This window comes from Psammomys obesus, unplaced genomic scaffold (assembly GCF_907164565.1).
Source record: "Psammomys obesus unplaced genomic scaffold, mPsaObe1.curated_primary_1811, whole genome shotgun sequence".
Lineage (NCBI taxonomy): Eukaryota > Metazoa > Chordata > Mammalia > Rodentia > Muridae > Psammomys > Psammomys obesus.
In genome coordinates, this window is record NW_026594240.1 from 386,200 (window position 1) to 404,823 (window position 18,624).

The 18,624-nt window shown below is 54.0% G+C and overlaps 1 protein-coding gene across 1 annotated transcript; it reads right to left on the reverse strand.

Annotated features, from left to right (window-relative positions):
• Positions 1–23: 23 nt before the first annotated feature.
• Spryd3 (SPRY domain containing 3) lies at positions 24–15,012 on the reverse strand. The gene is made up of 11 exons (XM_055618221.1): positions 14,923–15,012; positions 13,023–13,169; positions 11,633–11,708; positions 10,481–10,605; positions 9,627–9,762; positions 7,977–8,162; positions 2,617–2,766; positions 2,243–2,300; positions 1,687–1,806; positions 1,439–1,611; positions 24–1,123 (listed from the first exon to the last, which is right to left on the reverse strand). The coding sequence occupies exons 1-11, from the start codon at positions 14,943–14,945 to the stop codon at positions 989–991; spliced, it is 1,329 nt and encodes a 442-aa protein (XP_055474196.1). The 5' UTR covers positions 14,946–15,012; the 3' UTR covers positions 24–988.
• Positions 15,013–18,624: the final 3,612 nt, after the last annotated feature.

An 18,624-nucleotide genomic window follows, 5' to 3' on the forward strand; every position in this document is an offset into this window, starting at 1 on the left:
GCGAAGGAGTCCCTTTCCGTCTGTCCTGATAAATACGGAAACTCCGCCTTTATTGGTTGTATAAACATCTCTCATCTGTACATACATTTCCTACATCATAGTGCAGGGCCCAAAAGGTGGGGGCAAGGGAACCCCAGCAGCACAACAGCCCACCCCCCCCAGCCCTACCCACTGTGCAAGACACAAGCTCCTGCCTCCTCCTCTGTCCCTGTTCACGGTGAGAAGACAGGGAGGGCTGGTTGGGGGGAGGGCTCTACGCAGACACTAGAACCAAACACTGAAGCAAAACAGTCAAGTGGCAGAAGCAGCAAGCTGGGGCACAGGGTCGGGAGTGCAGGTAAAGGGACTCGAGGAGCCAACAGCCACAACACAACACGTGCCCGAGTGCCTGGAGGAGGAGTGCAGACAAGGAGAGGGGAGCGAGGCTGCAGTCCCATGTCACAGCCCATCACTCACACACACACTCAGCAACCTGAGTGTGTGCAGGCAGGGAGCCAGGCTCGGGCTTTCTGTGGTGTGGGCGGGGGTGGGACATCTCAGGAGAGAGTGGAGACCCAGATATGATGTAGGACAGCAGCCACTGGGAGGGGAGATGGCCATGACAGGCCCCTAGCCCAGCCAGGGGAGACAGCAGCAGCGGGCTCTATGAGGACGGGGGTGAACAGGGAGTTGAGGGGAACTCTGTGGTTGGTAGGCTGCCTCCACTCTACCCCAAGTACGCCGGTAGGCGCCCACCTCCCGGCTCGCAGGGCCCAGCGAGGTAACAGGAGATCCAGGTACCTGCTAACAGAGCAAGGGACCCGCCCACACATGTCAACCCTGCTCCTGGGCCGGTTCCTATCACCAAAGGCCCAGGCCTAGGGTCAGAGAGGTGCAGCCTGACCGGGCCTGAGCCAGCAGGAGCATGGTGATGCCCCCAAGGCCCGCTGGCGAGCCAATCCTGGGGTGAGCGGAGGAGGCTGCTGAAGGGCGGTGGACAGGGCCGCCTCTAGCCACTCAAGGGGTGCAGGTCCACTTTCACCTTCTCCCCGCAGCTGAGCATCCCAATGGTGGGAAAGAAGCCTCCAGAAGGGACGACGGCGTCCTTCTTCCCGATGATCTTGCCGTTCCGGGTGAAGAAAACCTGGTTTTGGTGGAGAGGAGAGGGTGGGCTCTGGCCCCTTCCCTGGGGACACTGGGGTGACTCAGGCATGGAGCCCAACACCCACAGCTTCCAGCGTGGGCTTTAGGAGTCAGTGGGGTAAGGTGGGAAGCAACCACAAGAGGGCGTGCGGAGGCTGGAAAATAGGCCAGAGCTATGGACTCTAAGCTGTGAGCCTGGGGCAGCTCCAGACCTTCGCCCCGCCCCGCCCCACCCCCACCCAACCTGACCTGTTGGTCCTGTTGCCAAGGTAGTCTGGCCCAGGGCCCCAGAATGAGCCCAAACCTCCCTACTTACCACAACCTTCTTGCCCTCATGCTCCTGTTCTATCTCTTCCCCATCTTCCTCCTCCTCTTCTTCGTCCTCATCCTCTTCGCCTTCCTGGTGCAGGTACATGACATTTCGGACGTTCCGGACAGCCCGGGCAGTTGGGGACAAGATCACTGTGTCACAGCTGTCATCACTGTCCCCTGGGAGACAGGAAACGTGAGCTCCTGTGGTTCTGTCCACTGCCCTGAGCAATCTGGCTACCCAACCTCACTCACCCTCACTGTCCAGAATGTAGTCCCGAGGGAACATGATTCCACAGCCCATAATGTCCCCTTTGTAACAGCGTGGTCCAAAGGGGTCCCCAACACCGCTGCCGTGGAAGATCTTCCCATCATCTGTTGGAGGGAGAGAGGGAGGGACACACTTGAAGAGATGAGACATAGGTGAGAGAGATGCAGGAGGGACACCAGGCTTTAACAGAGAACACAATGTCTGTTTGATTGAAGAACTGCTCAGAAGAAAGGAGAGGGTGCCTCGGGTGGATGAGCAAGCACAGAAAGGAGGGAGGGCTTCCAGGCACCGAGGCTTAGTGCTCAAGAAAGCTCTACAGCAAATCAGCAAGGAAAGAAAACAAGGGATGTGGTCAGGAAGGGCATGGGGAGCCGGGTCAGAGGCCTGGAATGTCCATTCTGGGCCCAGTTCTCCTGCCCTTGTCCTGTGCCTGAGAGGAAAAACAATATGAAAAGAAAGCCTGAGCAGCCTGAGAGAAGGAGAGAGAGAGCACATGTGAGCGAGCAGGCGTGGCCTTTCTATCCAGCAGCTTCCACTCACCTGCGTGGTATGCCACAGAGCCTCTGCTCCAGCCAGGATGTCTGTTCTTGGGGTAATCCTACACCAGAAGACAAAGCAAAGCTGTGACCCCATGCACGAGAGGACAGAAGTCAGCGGCATCTGCTGGGACGATGCAGACAGATGGCAGCCCACAGCCAGGAACCGGGCGGGGCGTGGGGAGCAAGGGCAGGGAGGGGCTGCTTCGGGACAGGGTGGCACATTCTGGCTACGGCCTCAGAGGCCGCCCACTAAGAGACGCTCAGAACCGCGCTCTGCCTCAGCTCACAGCTCTCCTCTATGGACCCCTGCTCACGTGTTCCCCCGAGCTCCCAGCTGAGCAATCCCACGGACAGACACACAGCACTTGTGCCCACCTTCCGGGCCAGCCCCAAGGCGATGTAGCACTTCTCTCCAGGGTCCACGATCTCTACCTCGAAGTAGTGGCTCCGGGTGCTGAGTGGGTGCCGAGCCTGGGCCAGCCCCACGTCCACGATGCTCTTGCCCTTCCCCAGATACTCCAGCAGCTGTGGGGCAAGAGCTAGGGGTCAGGTGAATGCTGACTGCCCTGACACTGGGTCCAAAGTGGCCTGGGTACTAGTTTTCTGTGCCTGATGATATCCCCTGGCTAAAAGGGAAAGGATTCTAAAGGCAAAGTGGACTCCAAGTTCTAGGCAGACAGGGAAGTCAAGGACGGCAGAAACAAGGGGACTGGCCTGAGATGCCTGGCTTCCTACAGATCCACTGTCTGGAGACTAGAGAACCACGAGCTTCCGGCACTGCCAGGAAGCTGACTGGGGGTTCCAGGGCGAACCATCCATTCCCTGAACAACCCCCCAAGCCCGTCTTCCCACCTGGAATCCAGAAGTCTTCTCAAGAGGCCTAATGAGAAGAGGGACAACCCCAGATATCTGAGGAGGGGCTCAGGTTCAGAGGCCGGTTCTGCACAGATGGGACTGATGGAGTTTCTCAAGATCTGTTATACTTGGCTCTGAAGAGAGCCATTCATTGCTGGGTCAGGGAGGTGCTCAAGGGAGCCAAGAACCCAGAGATGGCAACTCTACCCTTCAATTTCCATGGGCAAAGGTCAAAATTAAGTCAAATGGCAGGCCCTCCTCCTCCCGGCCCTGATTCAGGCTGGAGGGCGGTGGGAAGGTAGGAGAAAGGAGATGACTGAGAGGCTCTGAGTTCTTCAGCCCCTCATGGTCTTGCCTGCACACATAGGGTGGCAACCCAACCTAATTTTTACCTATCAGATGGCACGTTAACGCTGGGGCTATGACTTAACCCATCTCCCCTTTCACCTGCCTGGCATCACCTAGGATTCCTTAATTCTCTTTTAATTAACCTCGCTGCCCCTCACTTTCCTCTAACCCCCAGCCCTAGAAAAAGCGCCCTCCCTGGGGCGTCCTCCACTAATCCCTAGCAAACCTTGGGGTGATGGCCTGGCCCCACTGACATTCCTGCCTAAACCAGCCTGCACCAGCTTGAGGGCTGGGGCGTCTCTGCATCAGTCTTCACTACTCATCTCCTTTCAGCCCAGACGAGATCTCACTCTGCTCAGTTCCAGCACCGCCAAGTCTACCCCCATGCTCTAAAGACAGGTGAGGACACAGGGAAAGCCGGAGGAGTGTGGGAGCCACCAGGTCAGCACCCGCTGCTCACTCTGCCTGCAGCCGGGGGGAGGGGGCGGGGGGGCTGACTCCCAGCCTCAAGTGTGGCTTGGTGCTTACTGACCTCATCTATCAAGCAGCCTGTGATCCTCTCCACCCAGCACTGCAGAGCCAGAGGAGGAAGCCACAGCTGCCCTGGACCCGTTCTGTCCAGCTGGCCTCCGTGTTGGAAACAGGGTGTTCTCTAGTTCCATGGCCAAAAGACAGCCCATGCCGAGCCTGGTCCTTGGGAAAAACCCGCCCAGCCTGCCCTCTGCCTCAGCCCGCAGAAGGCTGCTGCAGTTCTGACAGGGTGGGGACGCTTCCTAAGGCCAAGAGGCCATGCGTTGACCTGCCCTGACACGGAGCTTCGACCCACACCCACTGACTCCTGCAGAGCACTGCGGCAGTCTGCTGATACCCTGGCCCTCTTCAGGACAACCACCCCAAACCACAGGCTGCTCCCCTGCTCCCAGCAAGCCCTCCTGAGCCTGCAGCACTGAGGCCAGAGGGGAGTCACTACCCTGCCAGGTCTTTCTGGGTGCCACTGTTGGGAAGGTCTGTAGGCTTGGCCCTTCAGTCTACCTCTCACTTTGAAAGATCCAGTTCCAGCCTGAGCTAGTATTGCTTAGCTGCAGTAAGCCTCAATACCTTTACCTCTGTAAGCCTTAATCGCTCCATCAGTGAAGTGGGGATAAAATGACCTGCAGCTTCAAGACCAGGTAAAGAGAAAATGAAGTGATCACGGTGTCAATGGGGCCTGGCAACCCCCAGCTGATGAAAATACACATTCTCCCAGGAAATGGAGACTGGTTACATTGCGACTACAAATCACAATGGACATGACCTTTCAACCTGAAAGGAGGGAGGAGGAAGGAGGAGAGGAAGGAAGAAGGGAGGGGGAGAGGGGGAAGGAGAGAGAGAGGGAAGGAAGGAAAGAAGGAAGTGAGGAGGGAAGGAAAGAAGGAAGTGGGGAGGGAGGGAGGAAAGGAAGGAAGGGCACTACAGGGGCGCCAGAGGATTCCTCTGGTGTCAGCTTATTGATGGGAAGCTGCAACCTGCTGTCAATGCCCAATGCCACCACCTTGGGAAAAGATCAAAATTAAAAACCTACTTTTTTTTCCCCTTGTGGTACTAGGGATTAAATGAACCAAGGGCTTCTTGACCACTGAGATACTTCAAAATCTCAAGCACAGCCTGGCAAGGTGACACTCACCTTTAACCCCAGTGTTCAGGAGGCAGAGGCTGCAGAATCCTTGTGAGTTCAAAGCCATCCTAGCCTACATAGAGAATTCTAGGCCAGCCAGGGCTACAGACTGAGATCCTGCTTAAATAATAATGATAGTAATAATAATAATGAAAATAATATCTTAAGTATGGCTTCTCTTGAAATCCATACAGTTCTCATGCCATCATAATTGGAAAATCTTAAGTCAGGGACCCTCAGTACTCAACTGTCCAAAGGACTGCTTGGGTGTACCTTTCCTGCTCGTTGGCTGTCTGACAGCTGAAGCGAGTCCGTCCTGTTTGATACTGGGGTACACGCCACACCGCCATGCTGCTAACTACTTGTGTCTGGGACCGAAAGATGTTCACTGTCCTGCACATGAGCTAAGTGCCCTGGGTGGGCAAGATGGCTCAGCAGAGGAAAGGGCACTTGCTGCCAAGCCTGATGATCTGCGTTGGACCCCCTCAAGACCCAGATGGTAGTAGAAAGACCTGATTCCTGCAAACTAAACTCTGGCCTCTGCAGGCATGCCATGATATACACTGTGTATATACACACACATATGAATAATAAATGTTGTGGGGTTTTTGTTTCTTTCTTTTGTTTTTTTAGAGGCAGGGTTTCTCTAGCCCTGGCTGTCCTCGACTCTGTGCAGCCCAAGCTGGCCTCAAACTCAGAGATCTGCCTGCCTCTGCCTCCCTGACCACTGGGATTAAAGGAATGCAGCACCTCACCCAGCAAATAAATGTTAAAAATAAATGACCGTCCCAACTGAAATAACACTTGTGTCCTTTTGAGAAACCTTAGAGTAAGTCAGATTCAAGGCCTCCCCAAGTCTCGAGGGTTCTGGGGCACCCTACTGAGGGCACCATCCAGGCTGGAAGGGCCCCAGCAACAAGGGATGTAAAAACGAGGGCCAGGAGTCAAATGTTTGTGAGCATCTTTGGAGGAGTGAGTGACTGTCCTTCTGGTCCTCTGACCAGAAACACAGCAGACAGTACAGAAGACCAGAAGATGAAGGAAACCAGGAAAGTTACCTTCACTGGAAGGACGGGGACGGTCCGCAAACCTAAAAGGACATATATCCTTCAAGAGACCCATCCCTCCGGCTGCAGAAGCAGCTCAGTCCCTGGAGCCCACATGAGGGTTAGAAGCGGTTCCCACATTTGTCCTCTGACAAACACATGCGCGTACACAAACAAACTAAATGAATAAATGAATAAAAGATATGCGAGAGAACTGGAGAGAGAAAGAGACTGGCCCCTGACTAGCCAAGCATGGTGGCTCACATCTGTACTCTCAGTACTCAGGAGGCTGAGGTAGGGTTGCCACAGGTTCAAGGCCAGAACAGTGAGCTCCAGGGCAGCCTGACTACAGCGAGACCAGACTGTCTGGAAACAAAGACCTGCCAAGTGCACCGAAGAGGAGCCTGTGCTCACAGCGCAGTGGACCAACCCCACAGCCCCGCAAGCTGGCCTAGCTGTGGCGAGGGTTTGAAGACAACCACACTCTGCAGCTACGCTCAAGGGGGAAATTCCTAAAAGAGCAGACTGAGGGTGCTGAGGGGAGGAAGGAAGGAAGGAAGGAAGGCTATTTTTAATGTCTACAGGATTCCACCTCAATTAGAAAAGCTGCCGGGAGTAGAGTGGGGACAGGTCCAGGCAGGGAAAGGATGCCAGGAAAACGTTTGGGGAGAGGTCAGAGATGAGAGCTGGAACATGGCCCTGGCTCAGGCCCAAGATCAACTGTGGATGTTGTCACAATGATGGTACAAGGGGACCAAGAGGAGGGATGAGTCAAGGGATGGGCATCTGAGCCTTGGCTCACAACCACCACAGCCCTTGCACCCCAGGACACCCCAGAAAAGCAGAGTGTCAGCACAGCAGGGGGTGCACTTTCTGCCATGTTCTCTGAACTCAATTTACCTTGAACTCCACAAGGAAAGGCCGCCTTCTTCATAAATCCACTTCCATCCCCCACTGCTTCTGTTTTCCTACCACAGGCTAACACTGACAGTGCAGCTGATTCAGGGTCCCCAAAGCTGGGCCTGGGTGCAGGCATGTAATCCCTACTACTTGGAGGCATGTGGATTCAAAGTTCAGGACCTGCCTGGGGTACAGACTGAGTTCTGAAGCAGCACAGCAGCGCAGCTGAGTAAGACCCTATCTCAACAACAGCAACAAAAAAACCAGCAAAGGAGCTAGAGATACAGTTCAGTGGTAGGGGACTTGTTCAGCCTGTGAAAGAGTCAATACCCAGCAACACACACACGCACACCAACTCTGCAAATCCTGTCCCACAGGTGTGCCTCAGTTCTCTAATGACAGACCCCGGACCCCAGCTGAGTTGAATCACAACAAATCCTAAGTTGTGGGATCCCCAGTCAGCTGTCCTGAAGGAAGAGAAGCTTCGGCAGAGAGCTGTCACCTGTTCTGGGGATCAGCAACCAGGCTGAGCTCCCAAATGAAGGAAAGAGAGGAGGGAAATCTATGCTCAGAGCACAGCTCTGGACTCCAAGAAGCATGTCAAGCTATTCCACCTGAACTCCCACCTCCCGAAGCCACGCTGTACTGTACGCACCCATACAGGGGCACAGGACTGCTCAGGCCAGGTGGGCAGAATGTAAATCCAAGGCCAGCCTAAGCAAGTCCCTGACCTATAGCAAGATAAAGAGAAGAAAGAGGCAGGCTCGATGACATGCCTTTAACCCCAGCACTCAGCAGGCAGAGACAGGTTTGAGGGCCAGGCCAGCCTGGGCTACACAGTGAAAGGGCGGGGATGCGCTGTCCTTCCTCCTGGTTCTAAGCTGTCAGATGCCCACGTGTGCTCTTCCCACGTCCCCCTGCCCGCTACTCACCGTCCCGCAGACTCTGACATCATGCAGCCGGCCCCACTCGTCCTCATAACTGTCCACCATCATGACGCTGTCATCCTCACGGCCCAGCTCAGCGTTGAGGTGCAGCCGCACCTCCTCGCCCAGGGAATGCATGCCCACTGCAGGGAAGAGCCCGTCTGGGGACATGGGCATGATGGTGGAGCCCACCTGCAGCACAGGGAGGGGGGGAGCTGCCATCCAGTTCTCACCTCCAAGAGACACAGCCAGCAGCTGCCACACACACACACACTCTCCCTCTCTTTCTCTCTCTCACACACACTCTCCCTTTCTTTCTCTCTCTCACACATACTCTCCCTCTCTTACATACACACTCCCTCTCTCACACACACTCTCCCTCCCTCTCTCTCTCACACACACACACACACACACTCCCTCTCTCTCACACATAAACACTCTCCCTCTCTATCACACACACTCTCCCTTCTTTCTCTCTCACACACACTCTCCCTTTCTTTCTCTCTCTCACACATACACACACACACACAGATCTCAGAAAAACAGGTTCGGCAGAGTTCTAAGATTTGCCAAATGCTCATGGCCAGGCAGGTCACAGGGAGCTGGGAGGCCAGCCTCAGCCCCTGGACTTGCTGCCTGCCGTGTAAGCAGCACAGGAGCACCAAGGCACACCTACTAAGGCTGCAGAGGGAGCCGACCTCTGGCCGGGCTTGGGAAGCAATCCACCCCCAGCAGAGGGAGAGGAGGGGAGGAGAGGGAGAGTCTCAAAGTCCCACCATCACCACTACCACCATCTCTGAAGAGAAATCGATTCAAGAAGAAAGAAAATAAAACCAAAGCACAATCCCCCAGTTTCCAAGTCACACTCCTGAGACCCTCCACTTAATACAGCTGAACCATAACCTTTCCCTGTTTACATTTTAAAAATCATTTGTTTTTATTTTATGTGCATTGGTGTTTTGCCTGCATGTGTATCTGTGTGACGGTTTCAGAGCCCCTGAAACTAGAGTTAAGACAGTTGTGAGCTGCAATGTGGGTGCTGAGAACCAAACCTGGGTCCTCTGAAGAGCAGCCAGTGGTCTTAACCACTGAGCCATCTCTTCATCCTGCTTTTTATCTGTTTGAAAATTTCATACATGCATATAATGTACTTTGATCAAATCAGCCCATTTCCTCTGCTCCAATTCCTTCCCTACCCCCCCCCCAACAAATCCCTCCTAATTTCACGTGCTTTTTTGAACCCAGAGTCAACTTAGTGGTGCCTATACATGCATGTGTGTGGGCTACCTACTGGAGCATGTAGCCTTTCAGGGGCCACTTCCCGAAAGAAGACTTCTTTAAGATAGTGCCTCGTGTAACCCAACTGTCCTTGAACTCATTATGTGGTGAGAATGCCTCTGAACCTCTGATTCTCCTGCCTCCATCTCCTGGGTGACCTCTGTTTCTGTGGTGCCAGGAACTGAACGCAGAGCCTCCAGCATGCCAGCCGAACACACTGGCTATGTTCACACACCCTTCCCTCCTGTTTGTTCAAAATCTCCCTCTGAGACATAGATTTCTGACCCTGCTAGTTGTAGTTACTTCTCCTTGAACTGGTGATATGAGCATGTCCCCGCTGCCATGGGCAGGGAAGAGTCTCCGGGGCTGTCTGCTCACCCGTTTCCCGTTTTTGGTGAAGAAGATCTGGGCAGTCTGCACATCAAAGGACACAGGCTCAATGCCACAGCCGATCCGGTCCCCAGAGTTGCACTTTGACCCAAACTGGCGCCCCTTGGCTCGACCATTGTACAGCCTATGGAGAGAGTGCACAGGACTCTGTGGTGCCCTCTCAGAAGCCCCACTCTTGACAGCACCAACCTGTGTCCTGATAGTCAGGTCACCCTCTCTGATGTCCACACCAGCAAGGGTGGCTCACCTAACGACGTTTATGAAAAAACTCCTAAAACAGGAAATAGTGATGCAGTGGAAGTTTTGGGGTCTTTAAAAACTCAGTTATGTTCTGACATGTAAACATGTTTCCGTTTTAATCCCAGGTGTGGGATATGGGACTGCCCCAGATGGTCACAGCAGCTGACTATTTGCCTTGTGTGGGCTCTGAGAGGGGCGCTTTGCCAGCTGTAAATGGTTTAACTCTGAGGACTCTGGAGAGTGAATAAAGGCCAGACCCAGAGTGAGAAGGGGGTCTCTGAGAAAGAGGAAAGGCTGCTGCTCCCCGCTGCTGCTCCTGCTGCTGTTGATGCAGTTTGAGGAGAAGAGGTTGGAGAGCTCCTGAAACAAAGACTGGACTTGCCCCAAGAAACCCAAGGACTCTAACCAGCAGGAAGTAGCCAAAGAGACCTACGCCTCCTCTCCCACTAACCTTCTTTCTCTCCTACCTGGTATTGGAAGGGATTGGTGGAGAAGGAAGGTAGAGGTATAAGAACCCAAATAACATGGATTTTTTTAAGAGAAAACCACTCAGAGATAGCTTATCCTTCACACCACCTCACTCCGAAGGAAGGCCCACTCACTTGCCATCATCAGCATGGTAGGCCACGGAGTCGGGCAACCAGCCAGGCTGGTGATCCAGGCTGTAGTACTGAGGGACCAGCCCCACAGCAATGGTGCCCCGAACACCACTGTCCACAATAGATACCTGGAACGCAGAGAGCAGGACACGGTTCACAGGGGAAGAGGAGTGAACTTGGGCAGGACAAGGGCAGGCAGGGTGATCAAAGGTGGGCTTATGCTCAGGGGCACCTGGGGTGGGGGCAGGGCCCTTTACTGTGGTTACTCGGACAGTCTCAAGCTTTAGCTAGGCATGATGGCCCATATCTTTAATCCCAGCATCCAGACAGGTGATAGCTCCAGGCCAGCCTGGTGTACATAGAGAGACAGACAGTTCCAGGCCAACCAGGGCTACATAGTGAGATCCTGTCTCAAAAAACAAAAACAAAAACAAAAAAAGAGGAGAAGGAGCAGAGGTGGGGAGCTGGAGACAGGGCTCAGCAGTCACGAGTACATGCTGACTCGGGTTGGGTTCCCAAGACCCGCATCCGGTAAGTCACAAGGGCCACTTCTAACTTCTAGTGTCCGCGGGCTCTGTGCTTACGTGCACATGCCCACACACAGGCCCTTACAGAAACAGCAATAAACAGCTATGCACAGAATCAATTCGGGGCTTCTGTCAGGACAGCAGTTCTCAACCTGTGGGTCACAACCCCTTTGGGGGTCAAATGACCCTTTCATAGAGGTTGCCTAAGACCATCGCAAAACACAATCTTTATTTACATTACAAATCACAACAGTAGCAAAATTAAAGTTATGAAGTAGCAACAAAAATAATTTTCTGGCTGTGGGTCAGCATAGCATGTGTTAAAGGAATTGTTAGGAATGTTGAAAACTGCTGTATTAGGACCAAGGAAAATGACTCGGGTCAAAGTCCACCTAGGCAAAGGGACAGCAGAGCCAAGAGGCAAGGGGATGAGACTCCAAGGCACCTGTCATGATCAAGATCAAGAGTCCTGCTGTCCTGCACCCTTCTCTCAAAAGAGCCACCTTGGTGAAAACGTAAAGGCCAGGTCATCAACCCAGGAGAAGGGCCTTCTCGCTCGATGTGCTCACCCCTCATCGCCACCCCGCCACACCTGGCTCCCCAACTCTGCACACCTACTGCTGATCACCTCAAAATAATTGCTGTCCTTGGTCAGGGGTCGCGACGCCACATAGCAGCCAACCTCACCAGAATTCCCATGGTAACTAAAGGGATACAGAAAAGTTCTATTAGCAGCATGCCCACCTGTTGGGAGGAAGTCCGAATACTCCAAACCCCAACCTTGGGAGGGCTCATCAAGCCACACTTCAAGTATCTGCACAGAGCCAGGTATGGCAGCACACGCCTTTAGTCCCAGCCAGCACTGGGGAGGCACAGGCAGGCAGATCTCTGAATCTGAGGCCAGCCTGGTCTACAGAGTGAGTCCAGGACAGCCAGGGCTACACAGAGAGACTCTGTCTTGGAAAAGAAAAAAGAAAAAAAATTCTCTCGAACACACACACACAAGTGGAATTTAAGGTCACCTGCCCTTCCCACTGCTTCTAGCGAGCGTCCAACCCACACTAAATCAACACAGCCTAGTTTCATTTTCAAGAGGAAAATGAAGCCTTCCTTAATTGCTTCTGAGGGGTCCCACAGTGTTGTCTAACCTCAATCCCTCCTGCTGCAACTTTGGCCCTTGCCTGCAGCCCTGTCCTCAGCGGAGCTGGAGAACAGCTGATCTCTACCCTTCCTCAAAGGCCTTCAGTCAGGAAGAGTCACTCAGTCCCCATATTTCAGCTTTCTTCCCCTCAGGCAATAACGCTAGCTCCTTTCCCCTTACATGATAACTATCTGGATGGGTCAGTCAGGGCAGGTTCAAGACTTAAAGAGAAAAATACAAACCAAAGGGCTGGCAAGACACAGAGTGGGCGATTACACACTGGCACTCCCTAGACAGGGCCAGCTGCCTTACTGAAGGCCCTCCCTGCTGAGCCCAAGTAGGCAGAAATATAGGCAGAAGGGGACTCAGGCCACTGTCTTCACAGATGTTGGCAGCCTCCTATACCTGTCATGGGAACTTCCAAATCAGAACAGGGCCTCTCTGGATCCTTCCCTTGCCAGACTGGAAGACAGTGAGCCAAGATGGCTGAGACAGCACTTGCCTGTAATCTCAAGGGAAGCTGAGGAGAAGGGCTGCAGGTGTTAGGACAGCAGGGCCATCTCAACAAAGACCAGTGAGAAGGCTCAGTGCATAAAAGCACTTCCTAGTGAGCACAGTTGGTCCCACCTGATCTAAGGGGAATCTGTCTCCATCACGTTGTCCTTTAACAGCACCCCCACACACTACATAAGCAAATAACACAACAACCCGAAGAAGGACCCAGTGACAAGAGGCAGAAAGGAATGCACAAAGGCCACTGGGGTACCCTCCCCGTGTGGTGAGTGTAAACAGTCCCTCTCCCTCTGACACGCCTGTCCCTGCCTAAGACCTGGAAAAGGACTCTCAAGGACAATGGGGAATGGTTCCCCACACTCACCTCAGAGTGTCACCATCTACAAGGATATGTTTGAACCTCTCCTGATACCGGAAAGCCCGGACCTCTCGAATCTCCCGAATCCTCCTTCGCCAGTTCAGAAACCGGTAGTGCAAGTTCAGGTCATCCATCTTGTTCATGAGAACAAACCTATGAGCAGAGAGGTGAAGAGGACGCGGGGCTGAGCAGAGCACCCGGGCTGACTGCAGGCTTGATGTCCAAACGCATCTCCAAGCTCCAGCCTCGGCCACTCGGCCAGCAGAAGCTTACTGGGCCTTACATGTGCACTGTGGGCGGAGCTAGGGGCAAAATTCTCTTTCTCACAGGTCTCCATCTTCGTGAGCGTGAAGGGGCATGGCAGGGAATAGGCACAAGTGGACATTTTGACCAGTGGGGGAAAGGGACGTAATGAAGTATCTGAATTGTTGCATGTGAGCTGAAAGGGAGGCAAGCAATGTACCAGTACAAAAAGCATTCCAGGCAGAGGCAACCGCCATAGCAGGTCTGTGGGTAGGAGAAAGGTGTCACCACGGTACAGGAAGACAGCCAGCCAGGGCCACTGCTATATGGGAAAAGTGAGTAAGAACAGGGTAAAGCCCCGGGAGCGGTGGCGCTCGCCTTTAGTCCCAGCACCTGGGGAGGCAGAGGCAGGTGGATATTTATGTGTTTGAAGCCAACCGGCTTCAAAAAAGCAAATCCCAGGACAGCCAAGGCTATTGTTACACAGGGAAACCCTGTCTTGAAAAACAAAACAGAAAGAACCGGATAAGGCAAAAGGCTGTTCATACTCAGGAGTTTAAATTTTATTTCAAGGGTAATGAGAAACCTTTAAGGAATTTTACCAACAAACAAACAAAGGGGGGGGGGCATGATCTTCTGTTTTGTTGTTGTTGTTTTGAGACAGGGTTTCTCTGTGTAGCCCTGGCTGTCCTGGAACTCACTCTGTAGATCAGGCTGGCCTCAGAGATCCGCCTGCCTCTGCCTAAGTGCTGGAATTAAAGGTGTGCACCACCACCGCCCTGCCTGAAAGCCATTGCCCTTAATCGCTGGGCCTTCCCTCCTGACCAAAACCCCAGCGCTTTAAATCCGAAGAGGCAAATGGATCTCTAAGTTCTACACCTGAGATCGGTCTGCCAGCCCAGCCAAGGCTACCTAGGGAGGCCCTGTCTCCAGCAAAAGAAAAAGGAACTTATCCGGTCTTAACTGTCATTCCCAGCTGCAGGTTGTGACAGCAGCTCAGAGGATGGCAGCCTCGAAAATGGCAGCGGTGAAGGCAAAGAGGAGCGGGGCTCTCCTGGTATTTAGACAACCCCGCAAGGCCAGTAAATGAATGAATGAATGCAGTTTCCCAGAGAGCCAAAAGCGGGGAAACGATGGAGAAATCTTTTCTTCCCATTCTCCAAAACTCCTGGCTCAGGGCTGTCCGCACAGTAGGTGATCAGCAAACCTAGGCTAAGCTGAGTTTGAGCCCAGTGTGCACATCAGGGCTCTTCTGCACGCTCCAAGGGCGCAGACACCTGTGGCGCAGCGCCCAGATGCCTCTCCTGGGCCCTGGGCCAGGACTCGAACCCAGGTAAATGCCGGAGCCCCCGACCTGAAGGTATCTGGTCTCCGAGGACCCGGTGGCCTCGGCACCAGCCAGCAGCCGCCGCGCTGGGTCCCGGCGCTGCCTCAGCACCGCGGGGTCCTGGGGTGAGACCCGGGGGCCAGGCGGCCTCAACCTGTCAGCGCGGCTCCGCCCGGTCTGCAAGGCCCCGCGCTGGCTGACGGTGCGCGGCGGCAGGAGGGCCGGCGACCAGAGCCCCGGCCCCGCCCCGGAGCCCGGAGCCGTCGCCCAGGACCCCCGCCTCGAGCTCGGCAGAGCCCGAGGCCTCCGGGACCCCGCCCCCCGGTCCCCGCCTACCGGGGCCGCCGCGTCCTCCTCATCCATAGGCCTCTCAGCTCCGCGCTGTAGCTCTTCGGCCGCCGCCACCACACACATCCGGGTCCCCGCCCTTCCTCTGCTCCGCGAAGCCCGCCCCCGCCGCCGAAGGTGGCCAATCCGCAGCAGCCTCTGAAGACGGGCACCCGGAGCAGCCAATCGAGAGGCTCAAGCCCCGCGGGGCGCGGCCCGGTGAGCCGGGTACCTAACACTCGCCGGCGTCTGCGGAACCCTGGTGTCGGGAGGGTGGGGGAGGCGACGTGGCGGCGCGGACGCCACCGTGGGCGCCGGGAGCTCAGGGAGGTGGTCAAAGGGCAGCTCCCTTGGGGCGGGGCGGGGCGGGGCGGGTTGCTGTGCTCGCGCAAGAGTCCCGTTTCTAGGGCCAGAAGTGATGCTAAAAGCCTTACTGGAATGTCCTATTGAACCACTTAGCAGCTTGGGGGTGGTAAAATTATCTGCGTTTTACGCGTGAGGCGTCAGATCTCCACAGCAGCAGCACTAGCTGATACCCTGTGCTTCCTTCTCTCCAGAGCACGACTTTACACCAGGTTCGGTCATTCTAGGTCGGACATTCCAGAACAGGAGAGAATTGCAGATGCAGAAAGCACAGTGAGGTGAAACCCAAGGCTGTTTGGGGACAGAGGGCATGATAGGAAAGTTAAGTCAGCATGTACTGGAAAGGACGCTGTCTCTTATCATACACCTCCTGCAAAGGATTTGGTTGCCCCAGGAAGACTGAATAGTCTCTCCAGAGAGACCCACTCTCCGTCTTGAGTGCCCTGTGTCAGAAACTTAAACGAACGTACTTGTGTCTCTCCACATCTGAGTCTACTGAATATCAATAAGTCAACAAGCTATGTCGGTTTCCTTGGCGACAATTTGCCCCGTAGCCCTGATCTGCGTTAATAACGGGCAGGCACAGGTTCTCCTCCGTTGATATTACACATTACGCATCACGTGACGTGTGTACCTCTGTAGGCTACACCGTGGCTACGAAAGGGTTAAAGGAGCCCCAGCTTAATTCAGGAGTTGAGAGGCCTTACCAGAAGCTGGGAGCTTGAAGTATTGCAAAGTCTCCACTTGGAGAGCTGCTGGAGATCGCAGCCAGGGTGCTGCCATCCTCAGAGCCAAGCTGCAGGTCACAGGCTGAGCCAGGCTTGGGGCAAAATGCAAGAGAGGATGTGGATGAGGGAGTGGACACACTGTAGTCGGTGTGGGCTTCATCAGTGGACCAGAGCTGAGCTGAAGCCTCATCATGGGGTCCAGCTGAGGGTGCTGTACCCTTTCTTGGTCCGATTGCGTCTGATAAGTTCTTGAACCTGATGCATCTTAAGTGATTTTAACCCAACCACTGAGCAAGTCTCCATCCGTTATAGGTGGATACGTGTATGGGGTGGTACCTTTCACATCTTTAATTAGTCTTACTTCAGTGCTTTGCCTGTATCTATATTGGTGCACCATATGTGTGAGTTACAGACAGTTGTGAGCTGCCATGTGGGCTCTGGGAGCTGAACCCTAATCCCCTGGAAGAGCCATCAGGGCTCCTAACCACTGAGCCATCTCTCCGGCGCTCCTTTCTCACTTTTGGGGATAAGTCGTCAGCCTCGGTCAGGCAGGAGGTGGCGTGTGCATGCAGAGTCACACTCACCATGGGACCAAATACCACTCGTAGGAGCCCTGCTTTCGGGCAGACAGCCTAGTCACAATACTCCCTGGTGAGGCACATGCTGTATTTTAATGTCAGGTGTGGTGAAACACACCTGTTTGGTCGGGATAGTTACTATTTGCTTGTTATTGGGTGTGAAAGCACACCTGGTGTGACGTAGCCTAGAGATGACAGGGCAACTTGCAAAAGTCAGTTCTCTGCGTCCTCCAGGTGGGCCCCAGGGACTGAGGTTTGACCTCAGGTTTGGTCACCCTGACTCAGCTCGCCAGACCCAGCGCCCCATTTATGAAGGTCAGCTGTGCCTCATCTCCTTTTGACCTCACACTAGGCCCTTATTATTCTAACTAGAACTCTAAAGAGCCGGGCAGGCAGAGGGCCAGGGATGTAGCTCAGTTGGTAGAGCACTTACCAGGCAAAGGTGAGGACCCAGGTTCTGTCTCCATACTTAAAGGAAATGCTTACAGTTAGAGATCTGCTTACTGGCAGAGCATTCTTGCCTTGCAAGCTCAAACTGAGACAGGTCCCGCCTGAGTAGCCCTGGCTGTCCTGGAAGTCCCTGTGTAGGTCAGGATGAGCAAGGGTGCACACCGTCTCGTCCTCCGCTGCCCCACGGAGATCCCACTAAGATCAGCTTGTCTTCCGGCTCAGCTGTCCGCAGTGAACCTGCCTGGCCGTCCAGCTGTCTGTGGTGATTGCGCTAAGTTTCCAGGTGCTGGTCTTCAAAAGAGCACAGGCCCACCTGGTCCCAGCTTTTCTGTGGGTGTCTCTTGTTTCTTCCTTCCCCATTACCCCAGTCAGCTCAGCCCCAGGGCCCTGTGGTGCAGGCTGAGGTAGGTGGGGGTGGGGAGCCAGCATGACTTAAAGGCTTTGGAGACCCAGTCCTGAATGAAGTAAAGAAGCTTTCCTCAAAGGACATAAAAATCAAGGATGGGTTACTGACTCCATCCCTGCTTCATAAACACTTTTGTTTTGTTATAATTTATTTTTATTTTATGTACTGTTGGTGTTTTGCCTGCATGTGTGTCTATGTAAGGGTGTCGGCTCTTCTGGAACTACAGTTATAGATAGTTGTGAGCTGCCATGTGGGTGCTGAGAATTGAACCTGGGTCTTCTGGAAGAGCAGCCAGTGCCCCTCACCACTGAGCCACGTGTATGTGTTTGTTTTGTTTTCTGCTTTTTCAACACAATGTTTCTCTGTGTAGCTTTGGCTGTCCTTGAACACACAGCAATCCCCCTGCCTCTGCCTCCCTGAGTGCTGTGATCACAGGTGTGGGCATTACAGGAGGCAGCACTGAACGGTCGCAGGGGATTACCACAAAAAAGAAAACAGGAGAGGACATAAGGAAGGAGGGGTTCTTGAGAGGAGTGAAGGGTGGAGTTGGGGTGACTGTGATCCATGTATGTATGTACAGAATTGTCAAAAACAGCTAAAGGGCTGGAGAGATGGCAAGGCGGCTAAGAGACTGTCTTCCAGCCAGGTCCTGAGTTCAGTTCCCAGCACCCATACGATGGCTCACAACCATCATAATGGGTCCTGATGCTCTCTTCTGTCTTGGAGTCATACAAGCAAACAGAGCACTCACATACGTACATAAATAAATCTTAGCCGGAAGGTGGTGGCACACACCTGTAATCCTAGCACTTGGGAGGCAGAGATAGCTATAAGCTCGTGGCCAGCCTGGTCTACAGAGTGAGTTCCAGGACAGCCAGGGCTACACAGAGAACACTGTCTTGAAAAATCCAAAACAATAACAACAACAAAAAGAAAAGGAAAAGAAAGGCCTGGGACTGGAGTTACAGATGGCTGTGAGCCACCGTGAGGTCTGGTAGCCCATCATGGCAGGAAGGGCTTGGCGCCAGCAGCGGCTCTAGTCAGAGTGTGAGGCAGTATTTCTTGCACGCGTTCCTCGTCTTGGAGGTGAGGACTGTGTCTGCCCAGTAAACCACTCCTGACCCTGAAGGTGATAAAACCTCCCCAAACCTCCTATCCCCTGGGATCAAGTGTTCAAATGCTTACT